General features: G+C 34.1%; 1 protein-coding gene across 1 annotated transcript in view; it reads right to left on the bottom strand.

The window, feature by feature from the left end:
* The window catches only part of LOC121969919, a 43,616-nt gene extending 21,059 nt beyond the window's left edge, over window positions 1-22,557 (bottom strand). The window contains exons 1-2 of the mRNA XM_042520239.1: window positions 22,106-22,557; window positions 21,610-21,723 (exon numbers count right to left, since the gene is read on the bottom strand). Of these exons, the coding sequence (XP_042376173.1) occupies window positions 21,610-21,723; window positions 22,106-22,513 (522 nt within the window). The 5' untranslated portion in view covers window positions 22,514-22,557. The remainder of the gene's footprint in view (window positions 1-21,609; window positions 21,724-22,105) is intronic.
* Window positions 22,558-25,105: the final 2,548 nt, after the last annotated feature.

The following is a 25,105-nucleotide window of genomic DNA, read 5'->3' as shown; positions in this document are numbered from 1 at the left end:
TTTGGCAGATCTATCAAATTGGTCACGCCTCTACGGTATCCACACAAGCACATTCCACGTTCATCGCACGAACTCAGATTCGGAGAAGAACAACCTTCATCCTGCTAGCAACTACACACGGTTGTTTTTCCGAGAAAAGAGGAAGAAGAGCAAAAAAACCAAAGGATGGCAATCACCTAAAAGGTTATTTCACCATAGGTTACTTTAATTTTTGGTATTCATCCATGAAATACCAAAGAGAAGCCTTTTTGGTCTTCTTCCACCAATGCTCATTAATCTCTTGATCACCATTAATCTTCTTTAATGGGTTGGATGTTAATATATTTGATTAATCATTAACCCAATAAGCCAATGAATCTAACCCATTAATCTAATAAGTCTAATCTAAATTCATTTGGATTAACCCACTTATCTTAAGGTCCGTAGTATTTTAGTCAAAGTCAAATAAACTTATCTCCAAATCAACATGATTTTTATGTGTGACCCAATAGGTTCTCGTAACGTTGGCAATGCCTCTAAAGCAACATTTTAAATACATAAGCAATAAGTGGCATCTAGCAATGCATCATTGCTACCCAAGTGACAAAATATCAAGATCCGACCTTTTTGTGTTTATTATCCTGTATATTTTAGTCCTTTTATCTTCGATATCCAGATTGATCCTAAGGCATAAATCATGTTATCTTCTTATTAATCTTTATGTTTCTTGATTTCTAAGTAGACTCACTTAACCAAATGAGCTCAATGTCTCATATTAACTTATTTGAGCATGGCCATGTATTTTAGTAGTCCTATTTAATTAAGGGGCTCACAGATATTACTTCCGTCATTTGGAAGGGATATATCTCATCTACATCGCTCACATCCCTCCGTATAACTTACTACATACTTAGTGATTGACTTTATAGTCCACCTTGTTACAAGTGAAGTTTGTCGATACCAAAGTACACAACTTCTTATCTAAAGAATCATAGGAACTTAGGGTCTAAGAACTATTCATATCAATAGTCACTATAAGAATGTTTATGACAATCATATAACGATCCATAAAACATTCTCATAGTGGATCACTTCAATACATATTTTCTAATATATACTCATGTGTCAAATTGATATCTTATATCCATGACTTGTAAGATTAAGTCATCAATTGACTTACATACTAGTCTCAACGCATTAATATTGTCGTTGTATATTAATGTTTGATTAGGAATAATTAAGAGTAGTGTTCTATATATATTTACAGCCTCCCATTATCAACTCAACCAATTGATATACTGTAAACTAGAACCTACTATCATAGGACATTATTTTGCTTATTCATTTGACACAGATCTGAAATAAATATAATAACCATAAACTTTGCCTTTATTAGTAAATATGATACAATATGTCCTAAGTCAATCAACTCATGATTGGCTCTTAGAACTTACATTAACAAAATGATACAGAAACAAAAATCGAAGGTGAAAGAAAAAGGAACAAAGAAGAAGCTCAATTGCTATAAGGTCAATAAGGCTAAGCACTTCAAGGTTGATTGGCAAGTAAGAAAACAATCTAAGTGTTTTGGGTGCAATCAAGGATCAAAATCTCAAGTCATGCCAAAATTTCAAACTTTGACCTAAATGCTATTGTTGGTATCATGTCAATGTTCCAATATATGGTGAAGAATTGGAAGTTGAAGGAAGAAGGAGATTAAATAAAAAAAAAGATAATAAAACTATATAGTTAAATTCAATTTTTTTCACCTAGAATGGTATGATTTTGACATTATATTGTATGAAAACAATTTACAAAAAAGATAAAATCATGATTGCAATTTATCTTGACTTGCATTGTAGCATATCAAGAGCTGTCGAGTGTTGGCATAAGTCAATACTAATAATATAATAAACACTGACACATGAGACATTGCCTATCAAAATGATACATTTTAACCTTTTATTGAACATGGTATGAGATTTTAAATCATGGGTGCAATAAAAAAATTGTCCAAAGATCAAGAAAAAAAAGTGAAAAACAAGAAGTCAAGAAGGTAACTAAGGAAACAATCATAGTGCTTTGGTTTTCGAGTGTAATGAAAAAGGGCCTTACAAGAGATGATGAGTCTGAAGATGAAAAAGAGGAAGGGAAATCCAAGACAAGAAATTGCATTACAAATACAAAGAGGAAATTTCCAATATAGGGGAATTAAAAAGATCAACAATGGGGTAACGAATTCTTCACTTATTATCAATTGTATAATTTAATCTATAATATTACTTTACAAGTAGATGAGTCTAGGAGAATGACTAAGTTCTCAAAGCCATAACTTTAAGACCATGGATAACTTATGCCACATACTAGGTAGGCATAAAACCCTCAAGATTAGACTAAAGATTAGATATGTTAGGTTAGGGTTTAGGGTTGATAAGTTTTAAAATAAATCTTGATAAGCTTGATGACATGAGAAAAAATTAGAAAGATTCACTAATGGCTCTAGGAACTTAAACATGATTATACTGAGGCAGAGGCCTAATCATGACAACAATGGTTTGAATTATAAGCTAATGTCTAAGAAGAAGCTTGATGCACCATTTTACCATATGGTTTCATTTAATGATAATGCCAGAGCATTTCAACTCATTAGGCTAGTCTATGGATGTTTGCAAGACAAATGGACCTAGGAAGATGCCTAGCGAAATTAACCTTAGTGAATACCAAGTTAACCCAATCAAGACCAATAGATTTTGGATCCTAAAGGATGTAACTTTATCATTTAAGAGTTAGAATGTGGCAATATATTAGGGGAAAATGGTGAGTTCACCTAGTAAATTGGCACATCCACAAGAACTCATTTATGCTAAGTGTTATTCTTTACTAATTATGTTTGTAATTGTATGAAATGAGAAATTAGGATAGTTTAATACAAAATTATTTGTAATTGATTTATATATCATGTTGAATGCAACATAATTGATTGATTTTAAATGCATATATATATATATGAAATTGGCATGATTAGGGAAAATTTGACACTTAACTATGATTAGGATGATTGAATCATTAAAATTGCATATTATGAGTGTTGAAAGATATGATAGTATATACAGAATATTTCACAATATTTTGTATGATTGTATGTATCATTTTTAATTGTTTTTTGATTGATTTAGTTTTCTAGAATCGCACCATTGATTTAGTTTCCTAGAATAGCTCCAGTGATTTAGTTTCCTAGAATCGCACCATTAATTTAGTTTCCTAGAATAGTTCCACTGTATTGGTATATAATTGTACATTGTATTCTTTCTTCAATAAGTTGAGAATAAAATTTTCTCAGATGGTATCAGAGCCGCAATAAAAAAACATAGCTGCGCTGCACTAATTTACAGTCGCGTCGCCCTAAGTTACTGCTCTTACAACCGCACAAAATCAGCATCTTTCCACCATGTCTGAAACAGTTTCTGAGAAATCCAATGATACCAAGAAATTGGTAAAGGTTGCTGCAGCCCTGCTACCTACTTCAGAATATCACTCCATTCAAATTACCACCATAAAATTGAATGGAGAAAACTTTCTGCGTTGAACTCAAACTGTGCAAATGTATATTCATGGAAGAGGTAAAATTGGCTACTTGACAGGGAAAAAAGGGAGCCTGAGATCGAGGATCCAACCTACCTAACGTGGGATACTGAAAATTATATGGTGATGACTTGGTTGGTGAATTCAATGGAGGAAGATATAAGTTCTAACTACATGTGCTATTACACGACTAAGGAGCTTTGGGAGAACGTTAATCAAATGTATTCTGACATGGGTAATCAATCTCATGTATATGAATTAATGTTGAAACTTGGAGAAATCCTCCAAGGTGAGGATAGTGTTACCAAGTATTTTAACTTATTGAAATATCTTTGGCAAGATTTGGATTTATTCAATGATTATGAGTGGAAATCACCAGATGATTGCAAGCATTATAAAAAGGTGATGGAAGATAATAGAATTTTTAAATTCCTTATTGGTCAAGTTAGAGGCAGGATAATAGGCAGGCAGCCCCTTCCTTCCATTGGGGAAGTTTTTTCCGAAGTTCGTCGTGAGGAAAGTCGCTGCCTTGTTATGCTTGGCAAGAAAAATTCCAACTACATGATTAAAAATTCTGCTTTTGTTGCTCAAAGCAAAACTGTTAGGAACTCTTCAAAAAAGGATTGACGGAAAGACACGTGTGTGGTGTGAACATTGTAATAAGCCGCGACATACAGTGGAGACCTGCTGGAAAATTCATGGTAAATCAGAAAATTAGAAGGGATCACATGAGGGCAGATTCAATCGTTCACGTGCTGCCCATGAAGCTAAACATGTTCCCTTTAACAAGGAGCAGATGAATCACCTTCTAAAGCTGTTGAAATCCAACTCTGGATTTTTAGGTACTCCTAATGCTTCCGTTGCGCAATCAGGTAGTAATTCAATAGCTCTCACATGTAACTTTTCAACCCCTTGGATTATCGATTCAGGCGCTTTTGATCATATAACCAGTTTGTCTCATTTATTTCAAACTTACACTCCTTGTTCTAGTCATGAAAAAATCCGTATAGCAGATGACTCATATTCTCCTGTAGCCGGTAAAGGTTTGGTTAATTTTTCTAAAACCATCTCTCTCAAATCTATTCTTCATGTCCCTAAACTTGCATGTAACCTTCTATCAGTTAGTAAATTATCCAAAGATTCTAATTGCAGTGTTATCTTCTTTGAATCCCACTGTATTTTCCGGGAACAGAGCTCGAGGAAGAAGATTGGCAGTGCTAAACTAATAGATGGCCTCTACTATTTTGAAGATTCAACTCCAAAAAATAAAGACACTCAAGCTCACACTAGTACTAATTCGATCTCTGTTAAGGATCAAATTATGCTTTGACATTATAGACTAGAACATCCTAGTTTTCCTTATCTTAAAAAGTTATTTCCTAGTTTGTTTCATGGTTTGGATGATTATAAATTTTGTTGTGAAAACTGCATTTTATCAAAAAGTCAAAGTTGTTTATCCTTCAAGACCTTATCACACTTCAAGACCGTTTTATTTAATCCATAGTGATGTTTGGAGTCCATCAAAAATCAATACTTTGTCTGAAAAAAGATGATTTGTGACTTTTATAGATGAACATACTCGTTTATGTTGGATCTATTTGATGAGCAAAAAATTTAAAGTTGAAATTTTATTTAAAAATTTTAATACATGATTGAAACTCAATTTCAAAGTAAAATTGGAATACTTCATACTGATAATAGAACAGAATATTTTAATGAGCATATGGATGATTTTTTGAATGAAAAAGGTATTTTTCATCAATCCACTTGTCGAGATACCCCTCAACAAAATGGCATTGCAGAACGAAAAAATAAACATTTATTTGAAGTAGCACGTGTCATGATGTTTTATATGAATGTTCCTAAGTATTTATGAGGTGAAGCAATTTAAACAGCCTCTTATTTGATAAATAGAATGCCTAGTCGTGTTTTAAACTATACTACACTCCTAAATTGCCTTAAGCAATTTTTCCCAAAAACACGTCTTATATCTACTCTCCCTCCTAAAGTATTTAGATGCACAATTTATGTCTACTTATCTAGTAAAGGATTGTCCAAATTAGATCCAAGGGTTGAAAAATGTGTTTTGATTGATTATGCTCTAAACATGAAAGGTTATAAGTGCTTTAATCCAAACACTAGGAAGACTAAAGTAACTATGGATGTTACTTTTATTGAACATCAACCTTATTTCCACAAAATTTCTCGTTTGGGGGAGAACCAACGAGAAGAAAATTTTTGGGATATTATTCCCACTACTTTACCTCTACCAAAACCTATACATTGTGAGAATAGAAATGAGACTACTATCCCTAGATCCATTATGCCTAGCATTTCTGATTCTACCAAAGGGGAGAAGTACTATATGAGGTTCCAAAGGAACATAATACAGAGTTCCATGTCTATACGAGGAGAAAGAATCATCAAAAGAGTAGAGAGGCTACTACTCCTTTAGCACAGGATCAATCTAACACCTTAGGCGATGAACCTGGAGAATATTCAGGTACTCTAAACACTTCCTCTTTAACAAATATTCCTAGTCAAGATAAATTATCTATTTCTGATAATGTTTCTAGATCTAATTACTTGTCTATCGATCTTGATATTCCCATAGCTAATCGGAAAGGAAAACACTTGTGTACTGACTATCTAATTTCTAAATATTTATCCTATGGTAAGCTATCAAAAAGACACACGGCCTTAATATCCAAAATTACTGACTTGCTTGTACCAAGGAACATTCAGAAAGCACTCAATCATCCAGACTGGAAATCAGCAGTAATGGAAGAGATGAATGCTCTAAAGAAAACTGGAACATGGGAAATTGTAGATCCACTTAGTGATCATAAATTGGTCGGATGTAAGTGGGTGTTAACAGTATGATTAAGAGCAGATGGAGAAGTAGAAAGATACAAAGCGAGACTTGTTGCCAAAGGGTTTACACAAACATATGGATTGGACTACCAAGAGACCTTCGCTCCAGTTGCAAAAATAAACTCCATTCGTGTATTATTATCTATAGCTGCAAATTGTAACTGCCCATCCTTATTGTCTATGTGGATGACATTATCTTAACAGGAGATGATATTGAAGAATTGTTTCATTTGAAGAGAAAGATGACACGAGATTTTGAGATCAAAGACCTAGGACCACTCAAGTATTTTCTAGGTATAGAATTTGCAAGGTCTCGAGAAGGAATCTTTGTGAACCAAAGCAAATACATTTTAGATCTACTCAAAGAGACGGGGTTTCTGGGATGCAAAGTTGTTGAAACTCCAATTGAAGTAAATCTAAAACTTAATCCTGCTAAACCTGAAGATGTGATTGAAAGAAAATTTTCAAAGGCTGGTAGGGAAATTAATACACCTATCACATGCTCGTCCTGACATAGCATTTACAGTAGGCATGGTAAGCCAATATATGCACTCACCAGGACAGGAACACTTTGATGCTATATACAGAATATTAAGATATCTCAAAGGAACCCCTGGGAAAGTTTGATGTTTAGAAAGCACAACAACCTACAAATAGAAGCCTATACTGATGCGGATTGGGCTGGTAGTACTATTGACAGACGATCAACTTCAAGCTATTGTACATTCTTTGGGGGGAACTTTGTTACATAGCGAAGTAAAAAACAAAGTGTTGTTGCTCGAAGTAGTGAGGAGGCATAATTTAGATCTCTTGCACATGGAATTTGTGAGGCAATTTGGATAAAGAGATTACTAGATGACTTGAAGATATCGTTTGCGTTACCAATGAAAGTTTATTGTGATAACAAAGCAGGAATTTCAATTGCCCATAATCCGGTTTTACATGACAGAACGAAGCATGTTGAAGTTGACAAACACTTCATCAAGGAGAAAATTGAGTGTGGTCTAATCTGTATTTCATATATACCAACCACTCAACAAGTAACTGATATACTCACCAAAGGGTTGCACAAAAATAGTTGGAGGCTCTAATAAACAAGCTAGCTATGGATGACATCTACAAGCCAGCTTGAGGGAGAGTGTTGAAAGATATGATAGTATATACAGAATATTTCACAATATTTTGTATGATTGTATGTGTCATTTTTAATTGTTTTTTGATTGATTTAGTTTCCTAGAATCGCACCATTGATTTAGTTTCCTAGAATATTTAGTTTCCTAGAATCGCACCATTAATTTAGTTTCCTAGAATAGCTCCACTGTATTGGTATATAATTGTACATTGTATTCTTTCTTCAATAAGTCGAGAATAAAATTTTCTCACAATGAGACTAATACATGTAAATGTAAATGGATAATATTGATAGAGTTTGACAATTCATGCTTGAATAATCATATAATACCAAGATTATAAAACACTAAACATGTTAAACTATTATAGAATTGTGTCAAAAATAAAATTTTTAAAACTTTTGCAATGTAAAAGTATTTTTCCTAAGGTTGGGATGCTAAGTTAGATATGCATACAATTTTTGATAAATTTTTCCAAATGTTTAAATTTTGTAGAATTCATCATTAATTTTTAAAATTATTGATGAACATGTCAACATTTAGTCTACTGCAATAGGATTCAATCAGTTAGCACATGTTCTTGTCAATTGGAATGGTAAGTTCAATTGACTAGAATAGTAGAACCGGAATTTTGATATTTTTGAAATCCTTCTTAATGAATAAATCATTATGTGTCATATAAAGTAATGTTACAAGATATGAATGTTGGGTTTTTCGGGCCGCGAAAACCGCGTTTTCGCGTCGCGGAAATCCCGAAAGCCCCAAAGCCAACGGATCCATGCAAAGAAAAATTTCTAAAACTACGAATACGAGTTTCACACTCCAGATCTACAGTAGATAAGTGTTATACCTTCGATGCGTGTCCTTTTCGTAATCCCGCAAGTCCAAGGTGTTAGAGTGTATACTAAAAGCCTAGCTTTTGGTATAAACATTTATCTAGAAATAAGAATCACATTGGTCAAATGTCTACATTTGTGATAAATGTAGTTGTTCAATTAATTTATATTGTAGATAACATGGTGTGTGGTGTCACACACAGAGGATCATGTTATCAGTACCTTATAAATTATAAACAGTAGCTCACGACCAAAATGGAAAGGAACAAACCATTAGAAGGTCGTAGTGTAATTAGGTATCAGTTTATCTTGACTGTATAATTACACTAGTACACTTAGAGTGTATTAAGTAGGACCATTTGAGGTCGTTTCTTTTATACTGATTTTATAAAGAAACAAAGACCTCGGTTATTATGGAAGTGTGTGCTCTTAATCCTGATATAATAACAAGCACATATATTTGATATTTATTTCTTTAATTTATCAATGGGTGAGATTTAGTTCGATGAATCAATAAGCCCGATAAGTTGGGAAATGGTATCACTTATAGTGTGTGTTGTTGATTATAGAAGGAAACTGTGTCCTAGAGATACTAGGTTGAGAATGTCCCCAAGAGGAGCTCATAAGGATTGTCATGTTAAACCCTGCAGGTGGACTTAGTCCGACATGACGATGAAGTTGAGTGGTACTACTCTTGGAGCTAGATATTAATTAAGTGAGTTGTCAGTAACTTACTTAATTAGTGGACATTTGTTATCTTAAACACAGGGAGACTAACACACTCATAATAAGAAGGAGCCCAAAAATGTAATTTGGGATTGATGCGGTAGTTCAATAATAATTCTCTAGTGGAATGAATTATTATTGATAAAATTAAGTTGTGTGTTCGGGGCGAACACGGGATGCTTAATTTTATCGGGAGACCAAAACCAATTCCTCCTCTCGGTCCCTATCGTAGCCTCTTATTTATAGAGTTACTATACCCATACATACCCACTGATAAGGGCGGCGAGCTAGCTTGGGAACGAGCTAAGGTATATTGGGTGGTGGCCTAGCAGACCCGAGCTAGTGGGGGCCAATTAAATAAAAGGATTTTAATTTTAATTTTTATTATTATGTGGAAGATATAATTTAAAGAAATTAAAATTAAAATATCTCTCTTTAAAAGAATCTATAAAGATTAAAGAAAGAGCTTAGATCTCTTTCCTTATTTATAGATTGGAGAGATGTTTTATTTTCTCTTTAAAAATTATTCACATGTTGATAAAATTAAAATTATAGAAATTTCCTTTTATCAACCATGAAGAGATTTTAAAGAGAAATTTTATTTTAAAATTTACGGAAACAAATTAGGAAGTTTTAATTGTTGATTAAAACTTGTCGAATTTGCTCTCGAATGATGTGGTAGGCCATTGAAGTTTGATTTGGAAAATTTATTTTATTTTTCTAAATTAAATCATGTCAAGGAAATTGAGGAAATTTTATTGTAATTAAATTTCCTAGGCCAAGGAATATAAAAGAAGGGGTGAGGGTGCCTTCATGAGAAACAACCCTTATTGTTTCTCTCCCTCTCTTATTTTTGGTGTGGCCGGCCAACACCCTTTCCTTTTCTTCTTCTTGTGGTGGCCGAACATCTCTATTCCTTGGAGCTCTTGTGGTGCGGATACTACTAGGGAAGAAGAAGAAGAAGGAGAGGAAGCTAGCGTCTCTTGGAGCTTGGTTAGTATTTTGGTTTTCCTCCTTGGTAAAGTTTTTCCTTTGTGGCGAACCTTGCTTGGAGAAGAAGGTGGTTGGTGGTTTCTCGTCTTGGTAGATCGTTGCTCGGGGTTAGAAGAGGAATACGGTAGAAGATCGAGGTTTTTCTACAAGGTATAACTAGTAATTTTATTTCCGCATCGTGCTAGTTATTTATGGAAATAATACCGAATACAAGAGGCTTACGTTCTATTTGAATATGTTTTTGAAGTTGTGTTCTTTTGTTTCTTTCTTTTCCTTGTGATTTGATTGTTCTCTTTGGTTAACCTAAAGTTATTTTAGGAAATTAAATATTAGCTTTCTATAAAAGGTTTTGTCTAGTCGGTGGTAGTTGCTCCCATATCCAAGAAGGCCATGTGCCTCGCCACGTCAGTACTGGGAACCAATTATGGAAATTAATATTTAATGGAATTAATAACTTAAGGAGACTTGGATCGAACGTGTTAAGTTCCGCAGGAGATCCAAGTCAAAACCTAAAAGAACAAATAGATTAAGTTTTGGATCAAACGTGTTAAGTTCCGCAGGCGATCCAAAATTTAATTTAAAAGAACACATGGTAGCTAGGAAAAGGTTCAGACCTTTGTACAAAATTTTTGTACAGTGGAACCTATAGGTTTTCCGAGTAGCAACCAACACAAGGTACGCCGGATCTCAAGATTGTCAACGTAGACAATCCTCTAGTAGTATCCACACGAACAAGGTGTGTTCTCTAACACACAAGGATGGAGAAGAGAGCACCCAAGTGTGCTAGCACTTTCTAGGGGCTCTCGGGTAGGATTTAAAAGGGGAGAAAGGAGAGAAAAGAAAAGGAATCTCACATACTCCTCTAGGTACCCTCCTTTGTGACCTTCACTTCACCCTTTCTCTTGGAACTCAACACATTCCTCTTCACCTTACTTGAAACTCTCGGCCAAGAAAGAGGAGAGGGAGAGGAGAATGGCTAGAAGAAGGAGATGATATGAATGAGAATAATGAATGAAAATTCATTCCCCTTCATTCACTTGTGTGGCCGGCCACATGAGTAACTCCCACTCATTTAATGTGGCTGGCCACATTAATGGGAATGGAGGCTTGTAACCTCCATGATGTGGCATACCATGATGATGTGGAGCATCATCATTGGTCCACATCTTGCCATCTCACTAATGATGTGGCAATTAGTCAAGTCAAACTTGACTCTTCCTCTTCCTCTCAAGTCAAGTCAAACTTGACCAAATCTCTTCCATGGTTGATCTAATCTAACCATTTGATTCAAGCCAACTTAATATAATGAATCTAATTCATTAAATTAAGTTGATTTAATGAGTCATAATCTAAATTAGACTCATTGAATATATGAATCAACTTGAGTCTAATTTGGATTACTCTTAATCCAATTTGATTCATCAAATGAATCTAATCATCTTGGTTCATCATATGAACCTAATCCAATTGGTTCATCATATGAACACAATCTCCATCCACTTGTTCTTTGTGTGTGACCCAATAGGTTCTTGTAACGTTGGCAATGTTTCTAAACTCCTTTAGAAACATAAGCAATGAATGACGTCTAGCGATACATCATTCTACCGAGTTCTGAAATGTTAAGATCCAACATCACCTTTGACTCTTAATTGTGACTCCTCAGAAAATATGACAAGTGTCCTTATCCTGACATCTAGATTGATCGATATGGGCGTAGGCAGTGTCATCCTCTAATCAATCTAAATCTTGAATTCAGTGACACTAAATCGAATAAGCTCGATATCTATATTGACTCGTTTGGGCGTGGCCGTACGCACCGTGGTCTCACTCTATCGAGAATAGATGTCTCTCCGTCGTATAGGAGGATAGATCCCATCTACATCACTCGCATCCCTCTGAATAATTTGTTATATACCGTAATCGCCTTTATAGTCACAAGTTCTGGGTGACGTTTGTGAAACAATCGTAACTCCTTATATAGGAATTTATGGTGACTTGGTCTGGGACTAGTAGTCGTACTAATAGCCATGAGAAAGTATATGACACTCGTATAACGATCCATGATACTTTCTCGTGGCATTCAGTATACATTTCCTAATGTATACCCATGTGTCAACTTGATATCTCTATATCCATGACTTGTGAGATCAAGTCATCGAGTTGACCTACATGCTAGTCTTATTGCATTAACATTGTCCCTGAATGTTAATACTCGACTAGGAATGATTTAGAGTAGTGTTCCCTATATCATCTCACTATCGATTCAACTAATCGATTGATATAGATAAGAACCTTCTACTCAAGGACGTTATTATACTTAGTTTATTTGGCACCAATACAAGTAAGTATAATAACCAAAAACCAAATGTCTTTATTTATATAGAATATGATACAATAAGTCCAAAATACAATCATCAAATGATTGGCTCTAGGGCTCTAGCTAACAATGAAGATACTTAAAACTATTTTCATTATGCATAGCATGGTCACATTAAATTTACAAACAAAAAAAAACATCTAAGAATAAAATTATAAAACCTAGCATTGTCATAAATATAACTAGATTGTTTGATCTTCTATTCTAAGATGCATATCATGCATAAACAAATGCATTTCCATGTTTATGTTTTGATTGACTATGAATTCTATGCTCAATTTTAAAAAATGAGAATTTATGTTATGATTACTAAAAATACAAACACATGCTTATGTGCTTAGTTGATACATGTTTTATCCATGGTATAAAATGCATGTTGTGTCGGTAAGCTCAAATAGAATTTTCTCTTCCTCCAGTTAATCAACACTAACATGACCTCATGAGAAATTGCAGCCTCATGGTGTCCTCCGCGAGGACACAGAGACAGTCACGGACTCATAGCGCCCCCACGACGTTGTGAAGGCGGCAGTGACCTCGCGACATCCTTTTCTAAGTCATGGAGGTAGTTGCGGCCTCACGACATCAAGGACACGGTAAGCTCATGACTTCCTACATTTTTAATTTTGATTTTATTTTATTTTTATTTTTTATTTTTATTCAGTTTTTTAAAAAAAATTTAGTTGGTTATTTGTAAGACATTTAATTCAAATTATAATCTCTCTTTATTTTTTTTTCTCCTTGATCCGTTAATTATTTTTCCTCCATCGATTTTTTCCATTCTTCATCTATACATGAGGATAAACAAAGATGAAAAAAACTTTTTTACCAATTTAACGTGATTAATTTTTTTTACCAATTTAACGTGATTAATTTTTTCCCTTCATCTGTTCACGAGATAAATTGAGAAAAAAAATATTTCTTAAAGGATGATTGATTTTTTTTCCTCCATTTGTCTACAAAGTAAACAATTAAAATAAACCTTTTTAAGATAGAGGCAATAAATTGTTAGAAAAAATAAAAAATATAATATAATATAATATTTAACCTTATAAAATATACTAATATGAATTAAATTATTATTATTATTATTATTATTATTATTATTATTATTATTATTATTATTATTATATATATATAATTTAATTTTAAACTAATCAAAATAAATCCAATTTAAACCTAGTTGATCATGCCATGTCTACTTGGTGACTTCGACTAACCCTAAATTGACTTTTACTCAAATATTTCACGAGATAATATCAAAACTTGAACTCAACATATAACATCTCAAATATAACTTAATACTAAGCATCTATAATAATCAAATATTAATAAAAAATATTTTAATTAATATATTATATTTTTTAAAAGTACAATAACCATATCAGCATCAACATGAAACTATACAATATGAAATCGAATTCTTTCGATCATAAATCGATAGTTTTTGTTAGATTATAGGTGAGGCTAAAGGGAGAGGGGATGGTAAATAGTTGATCAGATGTTTGTTTACTTAAATCTACAACTAAAGTTAGAGTCTAACGAAAATATAAAATCAACTAAAGAATGCAATACAAACAAGATAACACAATTGTTTTACGGGGTTCGGAATCCAAAATTCCTACTCCACAACATATAACTCCTTGGTTAGTCAATCACGTCCCCTCGGATGGGTCTAGTGGCTAGCGCATGAGATGTTACCACAATGAGGTCTGGGGTTCGAATCTCGACAAAGTCGTGGTAAATACCTCCCTTATGTGCTAATCACTATTCCAAAGGCTAGTAGCCGCCCGTAATTTACCTCATTCGTGTTGGCCTTGGGACGGATTGGCGAGGGGGCGCTGGGGGCGAGCGTATTCGCCTTTTGCCACAATTGGTTAGTCAATCACAATCCATTATCCTTTCTTCTCCTTGGAACTATTCCGAAAGTTGAGAAACAACTTACACCCTTATAGTGAACATGAAATCAGAACAAGAAGATACTAGAGAAAGTAAGACCAAAGGAAAACAAGATCACTAAGCTTCTACTACTCCCCTTGGACACACATATAAACAAAGTCTTCAGCTTTTTTTCAATAGTGAATCGTACTTATCTAACTGATGTCAAATCAATGACTCCCTTAGCCCTTAGGTTTACTATTACTAATCAATTGATAGAACTAAACCACCCGTTGACAAACTATGATTTAGTTGACTAACTAATCAAATGATCATCAAATAGAAATATTTTGTATAATTCCATACAAAATTAAGTCAATTGCCTAATTGACTCATATTTTAGTCAACATAATGTCCGATTTCAACCACTTCTAAGGTTGAGTCTATTCCTAAGCTAGTCTCACTCTACATTATAATATAAGTGCATTTGATTCTTCCTAACAGGAATGACCTTCTTGCCATGAGGTTCCACCTCTGAAACCTCATTGTCACAAGAAGCCTCGTTCCCAATTTTTCATGCTAAGAGGTCTTGCCTTGGGGACTTCATCATCTTAAATCCTAAAGATGTGGTACTTCTTGACCTATTGGAACATCAATTCGTCAAGTATCTAGTTCTCAGCCTACTCAAACTTTGTCAATTCATTGGTTCTCAATCGACTTGAGCTTCCACTTGCCAAGTACCTAGTTCTCAACCTACATGGACTTTCGCTATTGCACCTACATTTACTTTCACTATAGCACCTACATGGACTAATCCTGAACCTACACAATTGACACACATATAAGTAATTACGATATAATCCCAACTTAGCCTTTTGCCTAAATATCAAACCACATACTTAAAAGCAAGATTGCACTAACATTTTCTAAACATTATTAATTGGTCATTTTTTATGTGTAAAAAAGATTCTCAATTTACTTGGACTTCCACTATTGCACCTATAATAAATGTCAAACAATCTCACACCTACAGACTTGACTCACATATAAGTAATCACAATATAATCCTAACTTAAACCTTGGTTAAACATTAAAACCACATGCTTAAAGGCATGTTTGCAACATTTTTTATACATCATTAATTGGTTATTTTTTGTGTGTAAAAAGGAGAGAATTGTAAAGGTTTAAGTTAGTAATTCTCTCTCCCAATTTGGTCCCAATAAGAAACAAAAGGGTGTTGCTCAACATAGCTCACTCCAAGATGGAATCTCTTATGTTGAGAGGGAGCTTTAAGTCACTAGTTGTTTATCTACTTTTTCATTTATTTTATGTTTTAACTTAAATAAATTTAAATATAGATGATGATATAAGTAGGAGATAAAGCTCATAGAAGAATCCATATAGCCTACCTCATCTAGTAGGATAAGACTTGGTTGTTGTTCTTGTTATTTAACTTAAATAAATTGCTTAGGTCAATGACACTTCTAAGCAACCAATCCATGATATATTTAGCAAAGAGTTTAAGTTAGGTTTATATTGTGTTCTTGATGTGTGCATCAAATATGAACTTGGTAGAATGTACATGGAAAATATGGAGCTCATGTCTAAACATGGTCAAGGTGTTATTGTTGAACAAAGTCAAGTATGATGGATTATACTCGATGGCTCAAACTCTTATAATGAAGAGCATAGTGATTGTTGGTTTGATGGCTTAATGACCTATAACGATGTGGACCTAAAGATATGGTCCTTCTTGAATTTTTGGGATTTTAATTCATCAAGTATCCAATTCTCAACCTACTTGGACTTTCATTTGTCAAGTATTCTATTCTCAATTGACTTGCCAAGTATTTGGTTATCAACATACTTAGACTTCCACTATTACACCTAAAATAAATGTTAAACAATCTGTACGTACCTTGAGAGAAAACTCCGAAAGACACATTTAAGATGGTACGGGTATATACTAACAACTAATAAATACTCTAGTTAGGTGATGTGAAACTATGACAAACATGTACATCAAACGAGGAAGAGGAAGACAAAAAAAACTTGATTAGCAATAATAAAATATGATAAAATTTATTTAAGTATAAATGATGATATAGTAGGGAATAGAGACCAGTGGTATAAAAGGATCTATATAGTCGACTCCACCTAGTGGAATAAGGCTTAGTTGTTGTTATAATTTGTACGTACTTGCAGACTTGACACACGTATAAGTAATTATAATATAATTATAACTTAAACATTTGCTCAAAAATACCAAAATCACATACTTAAAGGAATCATTGTACTAATATTTTTTATACATCATTAATTGGTCATTTAAGTGTGTAAAAAGGGGAGAATTGTAGAGATTTAAGTTAGTAAATCTCTCTCCCTAATTGACCCCAATCATAAACAAAAGGGTCCCTCAATGTAGTTTACTAGGGGATGAAATCCCTTAGGTTGAGAAAGCTTTATGTCATCGATTGTTTATTTGTTTATTTTTGTTTGTTTTATGCTCTAACTTAAATAAATTGATGAACATCAAAAATAGAAAATTATTAGTGCAACCTAAACCCTTAAGTAATCAATTCATGATATATTAAGCAAAGAGTGTTAGTTAGGTTTATCTAGTTGTATGCATCAAGTGTCAAGAACTTGGTGCAATGTATATAGAACTTATGGAGCTTATTGTTAGTATAAGCCCTAAAAGTCAATCAAGAGTTGATTGACTTAGGACATATTGTATCATATTTTATTAATAAAAGGCAATGGTTATTATATTTACTTTAAATTTGTGCCAAATGAATAAGTATAATAATGTAGGCAGTAGGTTCCAGTCTACAGTATATCAATTGATTGAATTAATAGTGGGAAGATATATATATATAACACTATTCTTAACTATTCCTAGTCAAGCATTAATATACAAGGGCAATATTAATGTGATGAGACAAGCATGTAGGTTAATTGACGACTTAATCTCACAAGTCATGGATATAAGATATCAAGTTGATACATAGATATATATTAAAGAATATATACTAAATTGATCCGCCATGAGAATATTTCATGAATCATTATATGAGTATCATAAACATTCTCATAGTGATTATTGGTATAAATAGTCTTTAGACTTGAAGGCATTATGGTTCCCTGCATAAGGAGTTGTGTACTTTGATATCGACAAACGTCATCTATAACAAGGTGGACTATTAAGTCGATCACTAGATATGCACTAAGTTATGCGGAGGAATATGAATAATGTAGATGAGATCTATCCCTTCTATATAATGGAAGTGATATCTGTGGGTCCCTTGATTAAGTTCGGACTACTAAAATGCATGGTCATGCTCAAATAAATCAATATGAAATATTGAACTCATTTGGTTAAGTGAGTCTACTTAAAGATCAAGAAACACAAAGATTGATAAGAGGATGACACGGTCTATGTCTCATTGATCAATCTAGATATCGAGGATAGAAGGACCAAGTTATAATATAATAGACAAAGAAAGGTTAGGTCGGATCTCGAGATTCTCATCACTTGGGTAGTAATGAAGCATTGCTAGATGGCACTCATTGCTTATGTATCTACAATGTTGTTTTAGAGATATTGCCAACATTATGAGAACCTATTGGATCACACACAAAGAACATGTTGGTTTAGAGATGGGTATATTTGAGATGGACTCTAAGATTATAGGATTAAGTTTAATCCGAATTAGACTCGTTGAGTTAGACTCATATGAATCCAATCATTGGATTATTGGATTGAGTCTAATCCGAATTAGATTCATTGGATTAGACTCAACCACTAAAGAGGATTAGATTCATTAGGATTAATGTCCATTAAAGAGATTAATGGAGCATTAATGAGAGTAAAACTAAAAGGCAAAACCCCTTAGTATTCATTGGATGAATATAAAAGGCTTGCATTGCATTTTCGGTAATGAATTGGATCTTCCTTCCTCTTCTTCTTCTCTTGGCTGAATTATCCAAGTGGCTAGCACCACGAAGATGGTTCTTCTTCGAAGGCTGAGTTCATAAGACGAACGAAGGACGTGTTTGTGTGGATATTGAAGAGGTGCAAACGTTCTGATGGTGTTGAGATCCGATGAATCAAAGTTGTTGTCGGGATTATACCGTTCACGCAACAAAGGTAACTATTTTATCTTGATAGAGTAGAATAACAATGTATACGGTATTCTCTTAGATCTTTGGAGAGATTGTTTTTTCGCCGCGTATGTTATTGCTTTATGCAAAAGATCCCTACACTTATGACTTGACATGATCGAATTGTTATGATTGCATTGATGCAGTCCAATCAGATGGATTTTACTTGATGGCTTAAAATTATATAAGGTGGATCTGAAGGCGATTGTTGAAAGATGGCTTGGATCATCTAAGAAAATAGAAATTCCTGGCGAGTTAGGCACTAGGACGAAGAGCATAGAGTGTTTGTTAGTTGAATGGCTTAACGACGTATAATGAGGCAAACTTGAAGGTTGTTAGTGAAGGATGCCTTCGAGCATTCGAGACACTAGAATTCCTAACCGTTTAATTCTAGAAAAGTAAGATAGGAGGGGACTCCATAGGTGAACGGCAAAGGACGATATGTGAAGCAAGCTTGGAGGGTGTGGTGCATAAAGAAAACACACTACATGGTCGACAATCCCCTAGACTTCTACTCTACAACCTATGGACCCCTATGGACTCGTTAGGTCAGTCACCCCTTGCAAATCAACTAATTTTCTACTTCATGAAAATCTTTAAGAGGCAAAGAAACCTTTACAAAAACAATGTTTACGATAAAAATAGGTTGTAGGAAAAGAAAAATTTTAATCGTAAAACCGAACATAGAAGCTCGCAAATAAAATAGAACAATAAACAATAAAAACTAATAATAAAATGTAGCAATAGATAGCACAGAAGATTGTTATAAAAAAACACTTGTAGTTGTGTGGGATGTTTCGTTAAAGTGTTGTTACTTGATATTTTATAGGCTCGAAATAGTTGTTATCAGTTGACTGGTCAACTCTTACCAATCGACTGATGCACTATTCTTGGGTGTTATCAATGACGATTGTTGCCTTCTCTAGTCGACTGATCTTCAAATATGAATCAACTATTTTGCAATTAGTTGACTCCAAGCCTTTATCAATAAACTCACCTATAACATGTAATCCGATTCGCCTAAATCTAGACTTATTTTGTAGCTTACTGTGTCTATCAAACAATTTCTATAAATAAAGTCATTACCAAATCATTAGAATCTCAAACACATCATTGGTTGATTAGGTCATTAGTTGACAACTCTTGACCAAATCTGTTGATGTTTGTTCTATTAGTTAACTGTTATATCTAAAATATTCTTGTTTCTTAACCAAATTTGTTGACGACTATTCCATCAATCGATTGTTATATCTTTATCAAATGATTATTGATGATAAACTTTGACTCCTTCAAACCATGTCCTATTTTAACGATTACAATGAAAATTCAAATTATCAACGGGCAATTTCCATTAGTCAACTAGCACATTAATTTTAACCTTGAAACACTTGTTTCTTAATCAAACTATCGTCTAAGTAAGAAAGATACCCTCACCTAAACTACAAGTCTCTATCTCACATCTCACTTGTCAAGAGTTCACCGCTTGGATTTTTATATCTTGTCATTCTTGACCTACTAGAACTTCTTATTTGTGTTTCTGACCTACCGAGAGTTCCTCTTTGGCCTACCTAGACTTCTTATCTGCATAGTATTTGGTCCTCCTTAACCCACCAAGATTTCTTGTCTACATGGTCCTCCTTAACCTATAAGGACTTCTCGTCTATATCTAATCCACTTTGGTCTACTAGGACTTCTTGTCTGCATGGTATCTAGTCCTCCTTAATCTATTAAGACTTCTCATTTGTGAGACCTATCAAGATTTCTAGTCTACCAAGTATTTGGTCCTCAACCTACTAGAATTTCTCGTCCACCTTATGTAGTCCTCTTTAGCCTACTAAACTTCATTTGCTAAAATATTTTGGATTTGCAATTAATCCTGCAATAATTGCGTTGAGACAACACTCTATCACATACTTGGCATAGCACTATAATCAAGCTTGATTACTAGGTGCCTAATTGCACACACACATCTTACTGTTTGAGGGTCTAACACAAGATGAACTCGAGGGCAACGTGAAGCATCAACAAGTTTAAAAACCCAAGACAAGAGAGCTATAAGAGATTATGTGTAAAATGTAATATTGTCTTACTCTTTAGGTAGGTAGGGGCAAGGGATAATATGTTTAGAGTGAAGTCTTAGACTAAAGGGCAACCTATCCAATGTTGTAGTTGGTGGTTAAGCTTGATCTAATTGAATCAGGCAAGAGTTAAAAGAATAGAATATCTATATTCTAGCTTCGGTCAATTGGAAATGGATCCAGTTGACTGAAATTGAATAAAACGAATATAGCCTCTGGAACTTAATCTAGTCAATTAGAACTAAATTCAGTCACATAGAAGTTTAAGAAATCGAATGGACTTTTGCTAGCCATTGACTATGTAATGATTACGTTTGCTTGATTAGAGGACTGAAGGCTGATTCAATTGACTATAAAAGCTCTTGGAGATCTTTGAGTTGGTGTGATTATGTAAAACTGATCTTCAAACTCCTTCCATGTGGATACATTACATTGCAAAGGGATTAACAAGGTTGAAGACAACAACTCAAGCTCTTAATAATATTTTTATTTAGTCAACATATCATCTTTTATATTTGAGAGGAGAGATCGATTGTAAACATCTTGGGCAAATATTGTAAGAGGTTTATTGCATTACTCCTTGTAAAGTGATAGTCATTGGTGGAACTTTTGTAGAATGACTCATTGAGTAAGTCATAGGTCGTGAAGTAAGAGAAGAATCTCTAAACCATGTTAAACAAAGTCTATTAGCATTGTTTTGCTTGTGTTTATTTTTATTTTCATTGTGTGCATATTTAACATGAACAACAACACACGAATTTGATAGAGAAAAAAAAAAATGCCCCCCACCTTCTAGTTGGCCTAACTCATATACTCATATTGAGACTAACTCATATATGGACCGCCATAATCCATTCCTAGCCATCTAGAAAATAAATTATGTTTCAGAAAATCAAGAAGTTAACACATAGATCTCAAATGCGTTATAGCACTATATTTGTATGAAAATGTCAGAAACAACAAAGCATGGTGAAGAAGATACAATCCTAAATTACCTCAAATCTCTCTTCCTGAATAGCCTTCCTCAGCATTTTTCGAAGGTGCAATAGCGGCTCTTCCTCCTCAAATGATTTCAAGGAATCCCTGATTCTAGCTGCTTCCTCATAGTCCTAAAATCCCAAAGAAGCCTTAAGCAAAGGAAGACCAATACCAGGGAAAATTTAGCCTCCAATCAATGAATATCATCCTCACGATTTTATTAGACAAAATGTTACAATTGATAGTAGAAAATCGCTTGAAAATTAACGAGCAAGAAGTGTGCAACAAGACGATCGTGATTCTTCTGAAATATCTCAGAATTGAATCAGGTAATGATCCCACCAAGAATAGATGGAAAAGAGTAGTATGGTGATTAGAAATTGAATGGTACAATAAAAAGATTATTGGAGATGGAATCATACAAAAAAAAAAAAAAAAGATGGTGACCAGACTAGCAGGTTAAAGTTCAAACCTATTTCTGTTTGGAAGTAAAAGGGTGTGAAGATAGCACACCTCGGATTTGGCGGCGACAGCCAACTGTTGTTTTAGCAGGGCATACGTCTGACTCCTCGACGGGAACCACGAGTCAGCTGAGGACGAAGAGGATGCTTTCTCCTCGATACGATCCCCATCACAATTGCCCCTATCCCGATTATCCCTATCTGGGGTAGGAAATGATGATGAGGTTGCCTTGGCCTTGTGAAGCCTAGCAGTTGACCTTCTCCCTGTTCCAGGCAAAACGGCAGCAGTCCTTGGCGTCGGCGTCTGGGAGTTGAAGAGAGTGGCGTGAAGGGGGAGCAGCTTTAGGCTCATCGGAGATTGGATGATGGTTGATGGTCGGCGATAAGGATGGTGGATAATGGTGGTATCCGAAAATGTTGATTTCTGAAAGCGCACATTGGAAAATGGGGAGACAACCATATACAAATCCTCGTATTTGTCGTTTGATTAATATATTCATCTAAGAAAATAGGAAATAGGGAGGCGATATAAACAGCACACACATTTATGAACCGGCGGAGATGGATGGATATGGAGATGGCGGAGGTAACTACACGTGCCATATCGGTAACCATATACTTTGGGGGAGGGTCAGGCTATGATTTACAGATACGACTTGACATGGTCACATACTACGTATGCTCTGAATTTTCAGACTTTAGCGCCGAGTCTATCCTGATTAGGCCACGTCATCTTATCATATTTGTGTTGGTACATCGTATTGAAAGGGTAAGGCATCGTAACATATTTAAAAAGGATACGATTTTACGTAGAGTTAATTTTCAAAAATATCAGATTCATGTTTATAAAAACATATTTTGGGGCGTGTAATTTTTTTTTTTTTTTTTTTTTTGATTATTATCCTATTACACTTACATATTTATAGATCCTTTAGTAGTATGTATTTTATTATACATATAAATTAGTTAGGATTATGTGGATAACTATTTTTAGTTATGTCATACGTGGGATTGTACATTTTGGTAGTACCATATATAGAGAAAGTGCATTTTGAGTTGATAAAGAACATGTATATAGATAGGCCCGGATAAATCTATTGATGATTTTGGAAGTTTACATCCTACATATGCATAGAGTTTTGTAATGTCTTAGTGATCTACTAGGCCTTGATAACCTACTCAACTAGATCACTTGGATTAGCATGAGTAGTTAACCTACGTTGTAGTAGTACACAATGGAGGGTTGGTTCACGAATGCTTGAGAGAGATTGAGAAGAGAGAAAGAGAATGAAAGAGAGAATAGAGAGAGAAAGAGTGTAAGTGAGTGATTTCACTTTATAGAATTTCGATTTCACTTTGTAGGTGAGGTTGGATTTGGGGGTGAGAGATTCTAGGAGTTTAATTTCATTATGATACTAATTAATGCCCTTATGTATTGTTCATCTCCCTACCTCTATGCCTACACTTTGTAAAATTTCTAACTAAAGCTCGACTCAACCTCTTGAATATCGTACCTGAGAGTTTGTGTAACACCCCACCCTCCTCACTACTGGTCTGTGAGGGCGGGGCGCTACTGGACTACTAACTTATCTTAACTAACATTGCACACATGTTGATAGTAATTTCTAAAACTCTCGGAGAACTCAAAACTTACAATTAACTAGCAGCGGAAGACTAAATGACTCATCTAATACATTCTACTCAACTCTTTGTTAATAAATTCTTATGTTAAATCTCAAGGCTTCTATAGTTCAGGCATCACACATCCATCCGCACCTCCTTGTCGCCTTCCTTTGCTATAATTTTTCCTTTCCTTTCTCTACAGTAAGAGGAAATGCAACTATAAGCAAAATTGCTTAGTAAGCATTATCTAACTCACAAAACTCGAATATGCATGTGAATAAAATAAATCTAACACTGAATGCTTTAAAGGTAATACTACACATGCTCATCTAATAGCAAAAGAACAAGACATGCTGAAATGCTAAACATGTAAAGCTTATTTCACTTGTTCAAAACTTATCTTTTTATACTTCAGAATAATAAGTTTAACTGAACTGATACATAAACTGAGCTAAACTGATACTAGGCTAATGTTGAATTTGAACTGTATTCACGTAACTGATTTGTGAAGTTTTGAAAACTATTTTCATAATAGATAAAAATAATAATCATACTGCTGATGGGCCCGGCAACTATACTTGCTATGCGCGCATCTTTAACTAGACCCGAGATGGCTAGTCCCGAATCTAGTAGGGTTTACTAGGTTATCTAAACCTAGGGACAACTATGGGAGCCCAACCCAATGTCAACTGAGAGTCCAGCATACTAGGTTATCTAAACCTAGGGACGACTATGAGAACCCAACCCAAGGACAACCAAGAGTCCAGCACAGTGCCACTGATAAAAGTAAAATACTTGTTATTTTTTAATACTTCTAATATATAATGTCTCGACATTTTAACAAGCACCTTGTGTGCCAAAAATCCCTAAAGTCTTGAATTTGGGATCTACTTAAGGCCTTGGCCTTTTTCTTTCTTTTCTTTATCTTTCTTATACTTTTTAATACCTCTAATAAAAGAATGCTTCTTTAAAAACTGAAATGTTTAAACAAATTCTAACTTTGAAATGCATAAACAAAAATCTGCATACTATGCTAATCAAAATTCTGCATACTATACTAATCAAGATTCTGCATTCTATGCTACACTATTTCTGCATACTATGCAAACATAAATTCTGCACTATAATACTTGACCAAACTGCACTATAATCTTTTTCTTTAAAAAATTACACTATAAGTTCCACCAAAAATATGCACTACAAGTTCCACCAAAAATCTGCACTATAAATTCCACCAAAAATCTGCACTACAAGTTCCACCAAAAAATATGCACTATAAACTTTTAAAAAATCTGCACTATAAGCTTAATTAAAATCTGTACTATAAGCTTACATAAAAATCTGCACTATAAACTTAATTAAAATCTGCACTATAAATTCCACCAAAAATCTGCACTATAAACTTAATTAAAATCTGCACTATAAGCTT

This window comes from Zingiber officinale, chromosome 4A (assembly GCF_018446385.1).
Source record: "Zingiber officinale cultivar Zhangliang chromosome 4A, Zo_v1.1, whole genome shotgun sequence".
In the NCBI taxonomy this organism is placed as follows: Eukaryota; Viridiplantae; Streptophyta; class Magnoliopsida; order Zingiberales; family Zingiberaceae; genus Zingiber; species Zingiber officinale.
The sequence above is the reverse complement of the archived record's forward strand: the minus strand, read 5'-3'. Positions and strand labels throughout refer to the sequence as shown.